At 44.8% G+C, this 17820-nt stretch overlaps 1 protein-coding gene across 2 annotated transcripts in view; it reads left to right on the top strand.

Moving 5' to 3' along the window:
* The first annotated feature begins 1784 nt into the window (after window positions 1–1784).
* Dcdc2 (doublecortin domain containing 2) overlaps window positions 1785–17820 on the top strand; it is a 169534-nt gene continuing 153498 nt past the window's right edge. The window contains exons 1-3 of one of the 2 annotated variants that reach the window (XM_029468605.2): window positions 1785–1828; window positions 2611–2970; window positions 7701–7755. In XM_029468605.2, the coding sequence (XP_029324465.1) occupies window positions 2678–2970; window positions 7701–7755 (348 nt within the window). In that variant the 5' untranslated portion in view covers window positions 1785–1828; window positions 2611–2677. Of the gene's footprint in view, window positions 1829–2228; window positions 2971–7700; window positions 7756–17820 lie in introns of those variants that run through there. The other variant, XM_021180583.3, reaches the window with a different exon arrangement.

Below are 17820 nucleotides of genomic sequence, written 5' to 3'. Positions count from 1 at the left end.
TCCTGTGCTGTAGAGCAAGTTTGAGGCTAGCCTGAGCCATATAAGATTCTCTCTCTCTCTCTCTCTCTCTCTCTCTCTCTCTCTCTCTCTCTCTCTCTCTCTCTCTCTCTCTCTCTGTCTCTGTGTGTGTGTTGATGGTGGTGGTGAACTGCAATTCTTCTGTTCCAAGTTGTAATCCCCTCATGTTGGTTCATGTTTCATATTGTTATGTCAGCTTGGTTAAGGGGTGTGTGTAAGGCAGAAGATGGAGTTTGAAGTCTTGTGTGTAACTCACTTCAGGTAAATTTCCTCAGTTTCTCTCAACATCCTTTTCTGCATCTGAAGATCATTGGGAGCATTAATTAGATAATGTCTGTAAGTGACTTACCTAATGCTTGGTACTTTGTTTAATGATTAATGTACAGTTTTAAAAATTTATTTTTGCTCAAATACGATGAGTTAGGAACACCTGCTGCTATTGGCTGTTGTTTGCTGTTCCTTTCCCTGTCTATGTGACCAAATACGTAACAAGAAACAAGTGAAATAAGAAGAGGTTTATTCTGGCTCGTTGTCTGAGGGGTTGCATACAGTTCAGCATACTTGGGAACACAGTGGCATGTGGTCACTTGGCAGCAGCAGGAGCTGATGGTGGCTGCTTGTTCACAACTATGTGAATCAGGAATCAGAGACTGGAGAGAAAGTCTGTCAACCTCAAGACCCACCTCTTAAGGGGTTCCACACTCACCTCGAATACTCCACTGGCTGGGGACTAAGTCTTCAAACACAGGAGCCTCTGGGGGGCATTTCCCCTTTAAAAGGCAATGTCTGCTTTAAACATGGACATATTTTTAAAGACTTAGTAGGAGTAAGGGGAACAGTGGTTTGGTTCATTTCAGCAGAACGATTTATATCTGTGTTTTTATTTGCACCCCAAACTGGACAGGACAAAGTAGCTATATTGAGATTTATTTATTATTATCATCATTATTATTATTATTTCTTTTCAAGACAGGGTTTCATTATGTAGCCCCAGCTAACCTGAAACTGGATATGTAACCAGCTGCCTTGAACTCAGAGATTTGCCCGCTTCTACTTTTAGGGTTGGGATTAAAGATTGTGTCAGCACTCCTGGCCCTTCTGAGGTTCTTGTTTGTATGCCTGAAGTTTTTCTGGGGAGCTGCGGTTGGTGGTGGGGTAGGTAGGATCATACTCTGTACCAGGCTGGCTTTGAGTTTGTGGCTAATCCTCCAGCCTTCTGCCCTCCCAGTGCTGAGATTACAGGTATGCTCCACCACCTGCATCTTTGCTGAAGTTCTTGATTAAAATTTCCACTCTATCTGGACTTATACAGCCTAATCATTTACACAGCTAGCATGGAGGCTCTGGGCACTGCACGTCTTCTTCAGTCCCATAAGTCTTCTTTAATTCTTCGTCACATAGTAAGCACAGAAAATACTGTAGGGTCTCACCTACCTAGCTGTGTGTGGGTGTCCAAGCTCCACCCTAGCACAGCGCTGGTATGGTAACTTCATTCCCAAACCCCTCACGACTTCGATGCCAGAGGCAGCCAGAGAAGCTCAAGGGAGGCAGGCGCGCTCTAGGCCTAGTTCACAGGCTAGCTCTGGGCGCGAGGCTGCAGTTGCTATGGAAACGACGAGAAAAAACAAACTGGGCTCCCCGCGGGCCTAGGCAGGCCCTCTGAAGACACTAACGGCGGAGGCGGGAGCACCGGTGCTAGAGACGCGCGGCCGCTTAGGGTTCACAGCGGTGCGGGGCCCAGAGTCTGCAACCCGCCCCGCCCCCACCTGAGCCCCTCCCCCAGCTCCTCCCCCACTGCCCGCGAGTGTCGGTAGGTACCACCGCGAAGGGCCCACCGGAGGCTCGCCACTGGGCGGCGCTGGCCAGAATGGAGCGCCGGGGGGTCAGGAGTCGTCTCTCTGCTTCTAAACTGCAGATTATTTAGTTTATTGATATTAATTTAGTTTGGCTATACTTGAGACTAGTCTAGAACTTTCTAGGTAGTCCAGGGTGTCCTTAAACTTGAGGCAATCCTCCAATCCCAGTTCTAGAATTGCCCTAATTCTAGGATGATAGACGTGCGCCACTGCGCCCGAACTTCTCAATGCATTTTAAAGTATTTCGTTTTCCTTAAATGAAAGTCCCAGCAACTTTAGTAGGGATAGAAATGGCTTTTGGAGGCGGGGGGGTGGGGGGTAGGGTGGTGGTGGCGGTGGGGGAAGCGAACGAGCAGGTGGCGTTAGTGTGCAAGAAGAGGGAAAGAAAAATGAAGCCAGTTCAGAGAAACGACGCAGACATGATGCGTGATGCTAGGCACTGAGTCTCGCCATGTTAATACTGTGCACTTGAGACCGGGTGCATGTGTGCGCGCTTGAGTGCGCGCGCGGCCGCCGCTGTCCCTCCTGTCCCGGCTCGCGCAGGGGTTTAAAGCCCGAGCGGCGTGGGTTCCCAGACTGCACACCTGGATGCTGCGGGGCGGGGGAGACAGGTGTGCGAGCCTGCGAGCGCTGATTGGCCGTCCGTGCCGCGCCTTCCTTGAATTGCTACCTGCTAGGGCTGGCCCCGCACGGCTGGCCCTTCCTCACCTGCGGCTAGCTTTCCTTGTCCCTGCAGGAGGCGGTCCACGAGCTGCTGTTGCAGGCCGGTGGAGTGCTTGCGGGCCCGGCGTCCCGCGGAGAAGATGAACGGTCCCAGCTCCAGGTCCAGCCACCTGTCGCAGCCGGTGGTGAAGAGTGTGCTGGTGTACCGCAATGGGGACCCCTTCTTCGCCGGGCGCCGTGTCGTCATTCACGAGAAGAAGGTGTCCAGCTTCGATGTCTTCCTCAAAGAAGTGACTGGCGGTGTGCAGGCGCCTTTTGGGGCGGTTAGGAACATCTACACCCCGAGGACGGGCCACCGCATCCGGAAGCTGGACCAGATAGAGAGCGGGGGCAACTATGTGGCTGGGGGCCCGGAAGCTTTCAAGAAACTCAAGTGAGTCTGTGTGCCCCGGCTCTGTGGGGTGTGGTTGATAGGAGGCAACCTCTGGGTGAGTTAGCAGGGAGCTGGCAGTTGTTGGTAGAGTTGAAACTGGAGAAGGGATTTAACTTCAGTAGCAGTAGGTGCAGATTTTAAGTGAATGGTTAAACAGTGTAGAAACAGAAGGGTTATTTTATTATTCTGAGACAGTGTCTGTAATGTTCCTTTGAAACTCACTAGTTTCAGGCTGGCCTAGAACTCTGCAGTCCTCCTGCCTCAGTCCCCAAAGTGTGGGATTACAGGTTTGTTTGTTTAAAGCCCTTTACCCTAAAAAAAAAAAGAACCAACAACGAATTAATTCGAGAGCTGGATGCGCTGTTGTGACTTCCCTCTTCATTGTTTGAATTCCTTCATTGCAAGCAGAATGCACAGAGCCAGGCGCTGTGCCCTCTTCCTGTATCCGGGGTGCTGGTGCTGGTCAGAAAATGCTTGGGAAAGTCCACTGACTTTTGTGTCTGGCCCATGATAATCTCTAGGCTACTGTCTGGATAGGGTGCTGTCTCACAGCCATTTCCTGTGAATTAGCAAGGGAGATTCAGGGTTGTGGAGTTGACTTGTCTTTGAGGCCCTCCAACCTGCACACCAATACTTTTAATGCAAACCATAAAGGGATGGGTACAGTAAGAAAAGTACGTAAGTTTGTGTGGGAGTTGTCGGGAGTGGACAGGATAGTGAGTGTTTTAAGGCTTTGCTGACATATACTTTGGTGATTTGCAGAATTGCAAACCATCACTAGAAATCCATTTTTACCACATTTCGATCACTCCCCGAAAAAACCCCTGACACCTCCCAGTTCTCCTTCCTTCAGGCTTGAGACAACCACTAAGCTATTTCCTGTGTCTGTAGGATAGAGTAGTATGGCAAGGGACTTTATGTCTGCTCTGTTTGCCATTGTAACACTTTCCAGGGGTCATCCCCACTGTAGTGGGTGTCCATGTCACTGTACGGTTGAGTGGTTTCCCATGATGTGGATCTAATGATTTTCCTTCATCCTATGTGGCTGGTGGATATTTGGGGATGTTATGAAGAATGGTTCTGTGGACGTCTGTTTACCACTTTCTGTATCTCTCAACTGTATCTACCAATGGAATTGTGGAATCATAGATAATTCTATATTCTATAGCTTTAAAATACAATATTTTAATTTAAATTTATCCTGGATCCCAAAAGTTGATAGCCAAAAGTTAAAAAGCATCTACTATAAATCTGTTTCCTGTGATTATTTTCTAACTTTATGGAAGCATTTTTACCAAAATACCACAAAAGTTCTCTATTACTGCCGTGCTCATCTGGCTTGCACAAGCTGAGCTCTAGGGATCTTGCTCACAGGGGATGGGAACTTTCTTCTTATGAAAGATAAAGGATCCTTCTAGATTCATGTTTTCCTTCTCTGGAACTTCTCTTAAACACGATTCATCTAACCCTCGAGGAAAGAGCTCAATGGAACCCTATGTCTAAAAGAAACTCAGAACTGTGTTTGTGTTGTTTGTTTGAAAGCGTCTCTCTTAGTCCAGGCTAGTCTTTAACCCCATATGTATCCAAGGGTGACCTTGAACTCCTGACATCCGGCCTCCATCTTCAGAAACTTGGAGCTTTATGCAGAGGACTTAGATTTTGTTAGCTACTTATAGCTGTGCCCTTGGACGAATCTTTGGAATAAACTGGTCAATTTCTAGTATGGTGAAAGTGGGGATGTAGTTCAGCTGGGAGCGTGCTGCCTATCATGTACAAAGATCTCCAGAACTCCATAAAACTAGGCAACCTGATTCCTCAAGAGGCAATGCAGGATGATCATAAATTATGGTCATTTTCTGCTACACAGGAAGTTCAAGGTCAGCCTGAACCTTATAATCTGCCTGCTTCTATCTCTCAGTTGTCATTAAACTTGGCTTTATGTGGTACTAGGCCAGCCTTGGATACATAAGACCCTATGTTTAAAATGAAAAAAAAAAAAAAGTAAAAACTATGGATAGAAATGGGTTTTGTAACATAAGGTAACTCTATGGCCAGTATCTTGAATTAAGTCTATATTTCAAATTAAGTTATTCCCATAGCTGGGTGTAGTAGGATTTGTAATCCTAGCACTTGGGGGACAGAAGGAGGAAGAACAGGAGTTTAAGACCAGCCTGGGCTACAGAGGAAGTTCAAAGCCAGTCTGGGCAGCGTGAGCTCCAATCTCAAACAACAATGACCTCAAATCCAACAAAAACAGCCACTTAGATATAGAATAATTTATATTACTTATTATAATATATAATGCCAGCACATATTTCTTATAATACATATATGATAATACATACAATACAGTAATAATACAGAAAGGAAATCTCATTCAGATTTGAACAGCTGGAAGCTGTAAACTTTAGTCATTTGTCTCTCTTTGTTGGTGTGCTGCTACCAACTCAGAATGATAAGCTATAGCTTCCAGCCAACCAGAGCTTGTCTTACAGACCACTTCTTATGTGCACAGAGTGGATCTGCAGGGTTAACATTTGCTTTTAGTTCACACTTAAGCACACAGAAATCGAGTTTGCTATTGAAACCCCCATGGGTAGTTTTCCATGTTGACAGACACTGGAGTAGCAGTCAGTATTTCCCTGTGCTTGTGGTGAGAGACACTGAGAAGAGAAAGTGCTGAATGTGTTTGTAGCTTAGTATTTTGTAGCACTGCACATATTGCTTGTGTAACAACCGAAGCAACTGATAGAGCAAAAGAGGCTGAAGAGTGTGAGTGTCATTCATGGGCTTCTGCTCAGAGCCCACATAATGGTGGGGAAGACAGCAAACTACTTGTCAGAAAGAGAATCAGTTTCCTGCTGGGACGTCTTTCACTAAGACATTTCTAATATTTTTGACACTACCTCCAAAGTTCAGGTAGGTATTTCTAATATTTTTGACACCACCTCCAAAGTTCAGGTAGGTTTTAAACCATTCTTTTACAGCACTTTTAGAAAGTGTTTCTCAAAACTTTTCTTGGGGCCAACAAGATGGGTGAGTGGGTAAAGGTGCTTGTGCTGTAAGCCTAGTGAGGAGAGTTGGACTTCTGGAACCCACGTGAAGATGGAGGGTGATAGTCCACTCTACACAACTGTTAACCAGCCTCCACATGTGAACTGCGGCATGTGCATGACCAAGCGCATGCACACGAGTGCGCGCGCGCGCACACACACACACACACACACACACACACACACACTCCATTAACCTGTGAGGTATGAGACATTTAGAATATAAAACAGGAGACATTATCCTGTATACAACAGAATGTTTTATTTTTTGATAGACACACCTCCAGGAAATTCACAAAAGGCTCATTTCATTGCTGAGATCCACTGTGCACACTGTCTCACACATTGCTGCGCACATAGGGAAATGTAGTTGGACTTTAATATTAGTGGAATTAACTAACATTCTGTCAAAAAACCCAAACATTAGCCAATAGTGAACATATTTAATACCAAACTTAATTTTAATATATAAACTTGGATTTATTGTACTTGTGCATTTATGTGTAGGTATGTGTGTGTTATAGTGTGAAGATGGCAGTCAGGGGACAACTTTGGGGGTCAGTTCTCTCCTTCCACCATAGAGGTCACAGGATGGAACTCAGTTAGGCTTGATGACAGGTGCCGTTAGTATTTGAATACACTCTTCTTTTGACAACTTGTCTGCTACCATAGTTAAGATAGTTGAGATTCTAATTGTGGTTATAAATCAAAAGCTAGATTTATATTTTTATAGTAAAATAATTACTTAGATTTTTTTTTTATTTATAAGACAATTTAGGAAGCATTTAAACTGGAAGTGGATCACATTGACGGGCTACCTTGATCACAAGTTTTCAGGTTGTGTTTAGGCACTGGTCACTGGTTAGTAACTGTAGTGGAAAGAATGGATGATAAGGGTCTCAGAGGCTAACTACCCCTCACCCCCATCTGTATGTAAGCTGATCCAATGCCCAAGCCACCCTACAGGACTGGTCATGCCAGTGTCACTGGAAAACTTTCCTAGTCTTTCTCAGCTCTTCCTTGGACACTCCAGTCTGTCTTTCCTGGGTTTTCACTAGTTCCTTTGCCCTCACTTTTGTAATGAATAGAATTAATAGAATTTACAGGATTCATCGAATAGAGTTATACTAAATAGCTAGAGAGTGAGCCAGTTGGTAGAGTACCCACATGCCCTGGGTTTGAGCCCCGGGGCCACGTAACACAGGTATGGTGTCACATGCCTGTCACCCCAGCACTGGGGAAGTGGAAGTGAGGGGATCAGAAAGTCAAGGTCACTCTTGGCAACACACTGAGTTCAAGCCTAGTTCTTAGTGTATAAAACCCTGCCTCTAAAAAAGGGAATAAGAATGGAAGGGAGAGGAGAGGGAAAAGGGTAGAGGGACAGGAAAAGGAACAGGGTAGAGAAATGGCGAGAGAGAGGGAGAGGGAGAGTCAGCCCAGGCTGAGGGAGCTGTGCTTCCGACCCAAAGTGTGTCTTTCCACACCATTCCCTTGGTGTTTTGGCTTAGGTTGATGAGGCTGCCTGAATGCCAGTCTCACGATCTATCGCCTACTGATTTCTGTCTCAGTCTTATGCATTTCTCTTGACTGGTTTTACTTTTTCATAATGCTTAAACATTTTATGTAACTGACTTCACACCTGTAAAAGCAACCCTTACTTTTTTTGTTCCCTTCTAGTTACTTGGACATAGGCGAAATCAAGAAAAGACCAATGGAAGCTGTTAATACTGAGGTAATGCAAGGTCTAGTTTGAAACTTTAAATTAATGCCATCTTCTGGTTGTTGTTGCTTATAGCATGTCTGACGGGTGGATTATATTCTACTGGTACGATATGAGGTCTTAGATGTATAGAAGAACCACTATATGTTTTAAGGAAAACGTAGTCATGTCTTTGCTGGACTGTTTTCAGAAATGAAGAGATAATATGCTCAGGCATTCAGGATCGGATGAAACATGCTCTTGTTTTTCCATCTTCTAGCCTTGTGTTTCTAGATGAGACCCATACAAGTCTCCCTGTTCAGTTGAGAAGATTCTGAATATGCTGAATAAATCTCTGTTCAAAGTCCAAAAGGAATCCTGCCTCCGTCCTTATAGCTTACCTGTCAGAAACAGCCAGGATCAGACTTAAAGCCTGAGGCTTTCCAAAAAGACAAATAGTTGCTGTGTTGGGCTTGCTGTGTCATTATTTTTGGCTCCTTTGGGACAGGGTCTCTCTACACAGTCCTGGCTGCTCTAAAACTCACTATGTAGATCAGGCTGGCCTGAAAACTCACAGAGATCTGATTGCCTCGGCTTCCCGGGTGCTGGGATTAAAGGTGTGTGCCACCATGTCTGACTCAAAAATATGTTTTTCATTTTTAATTTTTTTATTTTTACTTTTTAAATTAGGTATTTTCTTCATTACATTTCAAATGCTATCCCAAAAGTCCCCCATACCTCCCCCCCCCCACTACCCTACCCACTCACTCCCACTTCTTGGCCCTGGCGTTCCCCTGTACTGAGGCATATAAAGTTTGCAAGACCAAGGGGCCTCTCTTCCCAATGATGGCTGACTAGCCCATCTTCTGCTACATATGCAGCTAGAGATACGAGCTCCGGGGGGTACTGGTTAGTTCATATTGTTGTTCCACCTATAGGGTTGCAGACTCCTTTAGCTTCTTGGGTACTTTCTCTAGCTCCTCCATTGGGGGCCCTGTGTTCCATCCAATAGCTGACTGTGAGCATCCACTTCTGTGTTTGCCAGGCACTGGCATAGTCTCACAAGAGACAGCTATATCAGGGTCCTTTCAGAAAAATCTTGCTGGTGTATGCAATGGTGTCAGTGTTTGGAGGCACTGACACCATTATGGGATGGATCTCCAGGTGTGGCAGTCTCTAGATGGTCCATCCTTTCGTCTCAGCTCCAAACTTTGTCTCTGTAACTCTTCCATGGGTGTTTTGTTCCCAATTCTAAGAAGGGGCAAAGTGTCCACACTTTGATCTTCGTTCTTCTTGAGTTTCATGTGCTTTGCAAATTGTATCTTGTATCTTGGGTATTCTAAGTTTCTGGGTTAATATCCACTTATCAGTGAGTACATATCATGTGAGTTCTTTTGTGATTGGGTTACCTCACTCAGGATGATGCCCTCCAGGTCTATCCATTTGCCTAGGAATTTCATAAATTCATTCTTTTTAATTGCTGAGTAGTACTCCATTGTGTAAATGTCCCACATTTTTTTGTATCCATTCCTCTGTTAAGGGACATCTGGGTTGTTTCCAGTTTCTGGCTATTATAAATAAGGCTGCTATGATTGTTTTCATTTTTAAAAATTATCTTCTTGTGCTAATGATTAAACCCAAGGGCTTACACATGCTAAGCAAGTGCTCTGCTATGGAGTTACACTCCGTGTCCTGATTTATTTAGTTAGTTATTATGTAGCAGATAGGGTCTTGCTAAGCTTAGCCTCAAGCTATTGTATCCTAGGCTTCCCTTGAATTTATATTTCTGCTTAATGTGCTTCAGTGAGGCAGAGCAAGATGTAGGTCAGGCTGGACACTACTCACTAGCCCAGGTGTATACTCTTTCTATCAGCGTTCCCTAGATCCAATACTGCCATATAGAACAAAGCAGTTCTTTCTATCTGAAGCCCAGACCCCAGAGAGGCTGTGTACTGCTCCCACCTTCTTTCTCATTCTACTTAAGCATGTAACAAGGCCAACGAGATCCTCCAGAAAAGTCACATAAGATAAAACTCTAATTGTACAGTATTTGAAGAATGTGTGGTTACATTCATTATTCAATGAATATTCACTGAATGATTTATGGAAGACATGCTATTTCCACATCTTGTTTAAAATAATATTTTGTCTATCTTTTTCATTTTTCAATGCATGTCACCTTAATTGTCTATGAAAGTGATAGGTTTTAAAGCTTAAAGCAGACAATAGTATACATTTTTTTGTTGTAATTTTTATCATGTCTGAAGAATATATACTTTTAATAGCTATACTGAGTGGGAATAAAGAATAGATTAGTAAATTAGTTCCAGACAAGAATCTATCCACACTTGTTTGATAGGCCACCTTGGATACAATTGGTGCTGGAACATGAATGTCTGCTGTAGAGTCTGAGAGGTGTGAATTCCTCAACAGCATGGGCTTCAGTCTCTGTGGTGAGAGCGTTGAACATAGTAAAGAGGAACAGGTGTGCGCAGGTTCACTGAGAGTAACTTTTCCATGCTGGCATGTGGTGCTGCATACCCAGCGCAGCAGGAAGAGCAGAGTTGGAGGCGTGCACCCATTGGCTACCGAGTGAGTGCTGGCAAGCACTTTTCTAACTGAGCTGTTTCCCAGCCCCATGGATTTTATCTTTTTTTTTTATTAGATATTTTCTTCATTTACATTTCAAATGCTATCTTGAAAGTACCCTATACCCTCCCCGGCCCTGCTTCCCAACTCACCCACTCCCGCTTCCTGACCCTGGCATTCCCCTGTACTGACTGGGGCATATGATCTTCCCAAGACCAAGGAGCCTCTCCTCCCATTGATGGCTGACTAGGCCATCCTCTGCTACATATGCAACTAGAGACACAGCTCTAGGGGTATTGGTTAGGTCACATTGTTGTTTCTCCTAGAGGGTTGCAGACCCCTATAGCTCCTTGGGTACTTTCTCTAGCTCCTTCATTAGGGGCCCTGTGTTCCATCCAATAGATGACTGTGAGCATCCACTTCTGTATTTGCCAGGCACTGGCATAGTCTCACAAGAGACAGCTATATCAGGGTTCTGTCAGCAAAATCTTGCTGGCATATGCAATAGTGTCTGGGTTTGGTGGTTGTAATATGGGATGGATCCCCAGGTGGGGCAGTTTCTAGATGGTCATTCCTTCTGTCTCAGCTCCAAACTTTGTCTCTGTAACTCCTTCCATGGGTATTTTGTTCCCCATTCTAAGAAGGAACGAAGTATCCACACTTTGGTCTTCCTTCTTCTTGAGTTTCATGTAAAAAATGTTTATTTGTATTTTTTATGAGTGTTTGACTGCTTGTGTGTGTGTGTATACATATATATATATATATATATATATATATATATATATATATATATATGTTTGTGTGTGTGTGTGTGTCACATGCATGCCTAGTGTTCTCAGAGACCAAGAGAGTGTCACGTGCTCTGGCATTGGAGTTACAGATGACAGTGAGCTGTCCATCGTGGGTGCTAGGAACCAGACCAGGACCTTCTGCAGAAAAGCAAGTGCTCTTAACCACTGAACTATCTTTCTAGCCCCAGGGTTCTTTTTTTTGATGCAACATTAGAAAGGCAGCCAGTGTTGTTCATCTACCTTGCTGTGCTGGCTAGTTTTATGTCAACTTGACACAAGCTATAGTCATTTGAGAAGAGGAAACCACACTTGAAATGTCCTTATGTCTGTAAAATGGAGGCTATAGGAAAGCCTGCAGGGCATTTTCTTGATTAGTGATTGATGTAGGAGGGCCCAGCCCATTGAGGATGGTACCATCCATCCCTGGATAGGTGGTCCTGGGTTCTGTAAGGAAGCAGGCTGAGCAAAGCCATGAAGGGCAAGCCAGTAAGCAGCACTCCTCCATGGCCTCCGCATCACTCCTACATAGTCTCTGCATCAGCCCCTGCCTTCATGCTCTCGCCCTGCTTGAGTTCCTGCTCTGACTACCCCAGCAATGAAGTCTGGTCCGAGAGTTGTAAGCTTAAATAAACCCTTTCCTCCCCAGGTTGCTTTGATCATGGTGTTCCATTGAGCAACAGTAACTATAACTGACTAGGATGGTGATTCAGTTTAGAGACAGTTTGTGTTAAACTGTTCTCTTAGAATTACTGTGTTGCTATGAAGCTATCTGCAGATCCTTCTGATAGAAGCCTCCTTCTGTTCTGACCTAGATGTGAATTTCATTCCTCACCCCTGTGCCTCCTGTCCCATCTGGGGAGAGGGTCTTCCAGACAGTGGCATTTTTAAATAGGTATTTTGAGTCAAAGTTTCTTTAACATAAAGGGGGCATGGCTCACAATGTAAAGAGAGATAGAGAACAGGTGCCCTCACATTAGAGTACTTGGATGCCCTCAGAGCTGGTTCAAATGTGTCTTATAAACCAAATGCTTCATGGCTTTGCTCAGTGGGAGGTTAGAGTTGGGTAAGAGACAGAAACAAGCCAACCATGTTCCTTACTTTCCGTGTTCTTGTGACCAGATACAGAAGAAGAAAAATGTAGCTTAAGGGGATTCATCCCATCTTACTGTTGTAGAGGATTCAACCTGCACGGTGTGAAGGCTTGGGTTCTGTACCCATAGAAACATGAGGTTGGGGTTCTCTCACCTCCTCAAATCTCCTGGGACAGGAAACAGCTAAGCTATAAAACTCAAGGCCCCAACCCCAGCCCACTTCTTTGAGCTAGGCTCCACTTCCTAAGTGAGCCACAGTCCATCCCACAACAGCACCACACAACCCATGGGGGACATTTCCATCCCAAGTACTCATGACTTTAACTATGGTCTTCCAGAGCCACCTAGCTAGCTAGAGGCCTGGGGAAGTGCAGGTAGAGTCTTAATGGGTTGAAACATGTTTTAAATACAAGTCTTTTATTTTTGGCCTGTTTTTCTATTAAGATCTTAATATTTCTTTCTATAAATCATAGAAGAAATTATTTAATATTTGTCACTGAAAGAGTAAAAAACATGTATTTGGAAGAAAGAATCAACATTGACTTGGAAGGATGTGGGAACAAGGTAGTCTTGTGTCAGCCAGGGTCAGATGCTAGGCAGGCAGAAGGCCAGCTGGGCATTGGGAAGCTCTGTGTCTCCCACACTGTGCGGCAGCTTCACAGTGCACTCAGGGCCTGGATCTGTGGACATGGATTTCTCCTGACCTCACTGCCACATGGCTTTGCTGTCCCTATATTTTAATTGCTAAATCATCCTGGCCTCAAGGTCCCCCCCCCCCCCAGTGAAGACCCACTTCCTGTCTCACCTGGGAAACAACAATCAAGCAGAGAATTGATGTCTGCTTCCTTTAGCTCCTCCTCAGAGGCCTTCATTAGAACCAAAGCCTTGAGAACACTCAGTGTTCTTCCCTAGGTCTCTTGTGAATTCCTGTAGGGTGAATGTGCCATGGTCATGCCTTCTTCTGGCCTTGCTGCCTCTAAAGTATTGGCTGAGTATAAGGTCTGTCATGATTCCTATGGCTTTTGTCTGTTTAGTATGCTATCAGCCCGGAAACAAAGTCCTCTTCATGACATTGACATAAACCTCCTCCCACGGCAGTGCCATTTACCAGTAGTTTATGGAACTGGAGGGCATTTTTGGTAGTGTAGAAATTTCAACTCTAAGTTAGCGTTACACTCGCCCTTCTTAAGATACGGCAGCCCAGGCTCCAGCTTTGGCTCACATTCCTGAGTGAGCCCTTTATCCTCTCCTTCCTCCCACAGTGCTCCCGAGCTCCTCCCAGTCTGTGTTCCCGCTGATTAGAACACAGAACAGTTTAGGGCTTCATTTTGTTTCTTTGAGTCTCACTGACCCACACACTGAAGATCAGTAAAGATATTTGCTATTAATTAATTTATTTATATGGTGTACGTGTGTTGCTGGAGAAAGGGCAACTTGCCGAAGATGGTTTTCACATGATCTGGGGGATTAAACTCAGGCACCTTTGTCAGTTGAGCCACCTCAGCAGCCCAGTCAAGGTAATTTGTATTCTTATTCCCACGCTGACTTTTTAAAAATCAAGAGTCTGTTTGGATGCTCTCTTTCTTTTGTTTGCTGGTCTTCATCCACTGGTGGAGGAGCCCTAGTGACCAGTAAAGAGACAAGCAAGAAGAGGGAGGGTTGGGCTTGTCCTTCTCCAAGTGACCTGCTGATGGGTAAAGAGTGCTCTGTACCTGGGAGGAACTCTGCTTTGGTAAACTTTCTGCTAGTTAGGAGCCAAACTTAGACCCCAGTGAAGGCCTTCGTAAGGCATGGTAGCCCCCTGTGGGGGAAAACCATGCTGCTGAACTGTCTTAGATCTACCCAGCTCACTTTGGAGATTTCCTTATGAGAATCTGGGTGACCTTAGTTGTGTGGGGAACACGGTAGGTACCAGGATATGGGACGAAAGGAAGAAATCACTTGAAATTGCAAAGCTTTGCCTTTCTGGAAATGTGTGGGGACTGGAGCTGTGGCTCAGGTCATCCGCTTGGATGAATGTCCTTCAGATGGCAAATATCATTACTGAGACCTACCTGGTTCAGTTTAATCATTAGGCATGATCTCTAATGAAATATACCATGAAATTGCTATTTAAAATGCTTTGGCTGAGACTGGAATTCTAGACATTAAGCTGAGCATAATTATTAACCATGCTACGGGAAGGCATGGGGACTCTGTGGCTGAGATCACTAATCTTTACCTTGCATATTCCGAGTTCTCAGGGGAGTTCAAAGGCGGCAGGCACTAAAGGGTTAATCAGCTTTTCCTTTAACTCTAGGAAATCATTGCAGGTGGTGTCAGCAGACTTGGGCATACTGATTTACTGAAGAGTAAAAGAGAATTCCTATAAATTCCTCTAATAGTGGTGGGAGCCTCTCTCTGCTCTTTAGACCATTCCTCGTTTCAGCAAAACTGTTCCATGAGAAGCATTTCTTTATAAGGCAAGCCAGGCCAATGCAGAGGTCGTGATAATCCTAACGTGTAAGATGTTACTGTCTTAGTCAGGGTTTCTATTCCTGCACAAGCATCATGACCAAGAAGCAAGTTGGGGAGGAAAGGTTTATTCAGCTTACATTTCCATACTGCTGTTGATCACCAAAGGATGTCAGGACTGGAACTCAAGCAGGTTAGAAAGCAGGAGCTGATGCAGAGGCCATGGAGGGATGTTCTTTACTGGCTTGCTTCCCCTGGCTTGCTCAGCCTACTCTCTTATAAAACCAAGACTACCAGCCCAGAGATGGTCCCACCCACAAGGGGCCTTTCCCCCTTGATCACTAGTTGAGAAAATGCCTTACAGTTGGATCTCATGGAGGCATTTCCTCAACTGAAGCTCCTTTCTCTGTGATAACTCCAGCTGTGTCAAGTTGACACAAAACTAGCCAGTACAATTGACCCCTTGTCAACTTGACACACAAACACATCACTAGTAAGCCTCAACCCTTATTTCTTATTCATCCCCAAGATCTAAATAACTTTAAAAGTCCCACAGTCTTTGCAAATTCTTAAAATTTCAAACTCTCTTAAAATCCAAAGTCTTTACAATTAAAAGTCTCTTAACTGTGGGTTCCACTAAAATACTTCCTTCAAGAGGGAAAAGCATCAGGGCACAGTCACAATGAAAAGCAAAATCAAACTCCAACTGTCCAATCTCTGGGATCCACTCACAATCTTCTGGGCTCCTCCAAGGGCTTGGATCACTTCTTTAGCTCTGCCCTTTGTGGCACACACCTTGTCCTTTAGGCTCCAGATGCCTGTACTCCACTGCTGCTGCTGTTCTTGGTAGTCATTCATGGTACTGGTATCTCCAAAATGCTGCTGTCTTCCACTGTAACTTGGCTTCAACAATAGCTTCTCATAGGCTCTCTTCATGGTGCCAAGCCTCAACTCCTTTGCATGACCCCTTCAGTCGTGGGCCATCAATTGCAACTGAGGCTCCACCTTCACCAATGGCCTTCCATGGCCTCTCACAGTCCCGAGCCTCAGCTGTTCTGTGTGACCCCTTCATGCCTTCAAAACCAGAACCACCTGGGTGACTCTTACACATTACCAAGTCCAGCCGCAGCACAAGGTACAACCTTGGCTATTTCTGGAACACAGCTTCTTTGTGCTCTCAGAAAATACTTCCCAGAAGATGTCACCTCAATGATGCTGGTCTCTTCTTAATCACCACTAATTTCTTAGCTCCAGCTAACCAGCATCAATAGTCCCAGTAATGCAAAGGTTTCACTCTAGTAGTTCTGGTATCTTGTTAATCACAGCTGATTCTCCAGCCCCAGCTAACCAGAACCACAGAATCTTCACAATCCAAAATAGCAATGTCCCTGAAATGAGTCTTTAATCTTCCCTCTGAAATTTCACAAGCCAGGCCTCCATCTTCTGCATTGTTCTCAACATTATCTTCCAAGCTCCTATACAACATCTGACAGAGCTCTTAATGACAAATGGATCTTCTGGTCCAAAGTTCCAAAGTCCTTCCACAGTTCTCCCCAAAACATGGTCAGGTTGTCAGAGGAATACCCCACTCTGCTGATACCAACTTGTCACTGCATCCTTTGGTGATGAACAGCAGTATGGAAATGTAAGCCGAATAAACCCTTTCCTCCCCAACATGCTTCTTGGTCATGATGTTTGTGCAGGAATAGAAACCCTGACTAAGACAGTTACCAAGGCTTTTTTTCTTCTTCTAAAGAACAATTGATATTACCAAGGCTTTGTAGAAGTTTTTTTTTTCTTCCAAAGAACAATTGATTATATTGCATTTTTATCTTAAAATGATTTTTTATATTTACATATTTTGTGTGTGATCATGCTTGCACCATGGTGCTGCTATCGAGGTCAGAGAAATGTCCATGTCCTCCTGGAAAATACTACCTGAATGAAAAAAAAAATCACCAACAATGCCCAGCAAAAACGATCAAAGCGAGTACATTGTTGGTTTGGGTTTGGCCAGTAGTCAGGGTGTCTGATGCTGATTTAAAATATTTGCAATCCTCTTTGCATTTTAATAAATCTCCTACCCATGAAACTGGCAGACATGCATATTAGAGCTTGCATTCCTCTTGCTTACATTAATAAGTGGTTCCAAGTAACAGAGAAACCCAATGCGTAAGTAAACATTTAGGTTACTCAGTCTCCAGTTTCAGTTTGTCCTCCAGATCCTGCCGCCCTCTCACGTGTGCTGCCCCTTACAGCTTGCAAAGGGGCCTTCAGCCTGTATAGGTCACTACGCTGGAGAAACAACCAAAGACCATGTCTTTAAAGTAGCAGGCTGTACACCATCTCTTCCTGTGTAAAACAGGCTCCAGCGAGACCCAGCACCAGCGGCTGGAGGCTGCTCTCAGGGCTGGGCCATTGACGTCCATTCAGTTGGTTTCATCACAAATATGCAGCTGTGTACCTAATGTCTGGCTTGGTCAACAGTGAAAATTCCCACATACCATCATGAGAGACTCCCTTGTGAGCAGCCAGCTAGATCCAGCTAAGATATCATCCCATGATTACATAGTTTGGATGTTTGTTTGTTGAAATAAAGTCACTCTCGGCCCACCTGCTAGCTGGGGGCAGAACACTGAGTGGCCCAGGGCTGTGGGAAAGAGACAAGGGAATCAACTCAGCACATTTGCTACAATGTTTGATGTTTAACGAGAACACTCTCTCTAGGAACTTATAAATGGTGGCCTATATAGCGTTGTGCTTCTCTCTTCTAGCGACAGGCATTTGGGGATTTCATTCACTCCCATCCTTGCTAGTTCAGATCCCACATCCTAACATAACCACTGGTCTTCCAAGTTTTAGAAAATGTTATATGCCCGGCCTCGTGCGAGTTGGATTTACAATGATGAGGAAGGCTAATAAGGGTCTATCCAGCCTTCTCAGCTGTCTGTTACAGGAAGTCTTCTACTGCCTGAGGAAAGACAGTGCGGTCAGAGTCCGAAAGCACAGGGTGCTGGAGGGCTGCTGCCAGAGGCCCAGTGGCCTCAGCAGCTCCCTCCATGAAATGATACTTCTGTTGAGCCCTGATAGCAGGGCAGAGGAAGAGGACTCAGAGTGGAAGAGACATCCTCTCCTGGACCAAGGCATAGGACGGACAGAGCCACCATGGCAGG

Source organism: Mus caroli, unplaced genomic scaffold (assembly GCF_978045245.1).
Source record: "Mus caroli unplaced genomic scaffold, Mus_caroli_1 scaffold_15, whole genome shotgun sequence".
In the NCBI taxonomy this organism is placed as follows: Eukaryota; Metazoa; Chordata; class Mammalia; order Rodentia; family Muridae; genus Mus; species Mus caroli.
This window is presented reverse-complemented; position numbering and strand designations above follow the sequence as displayed.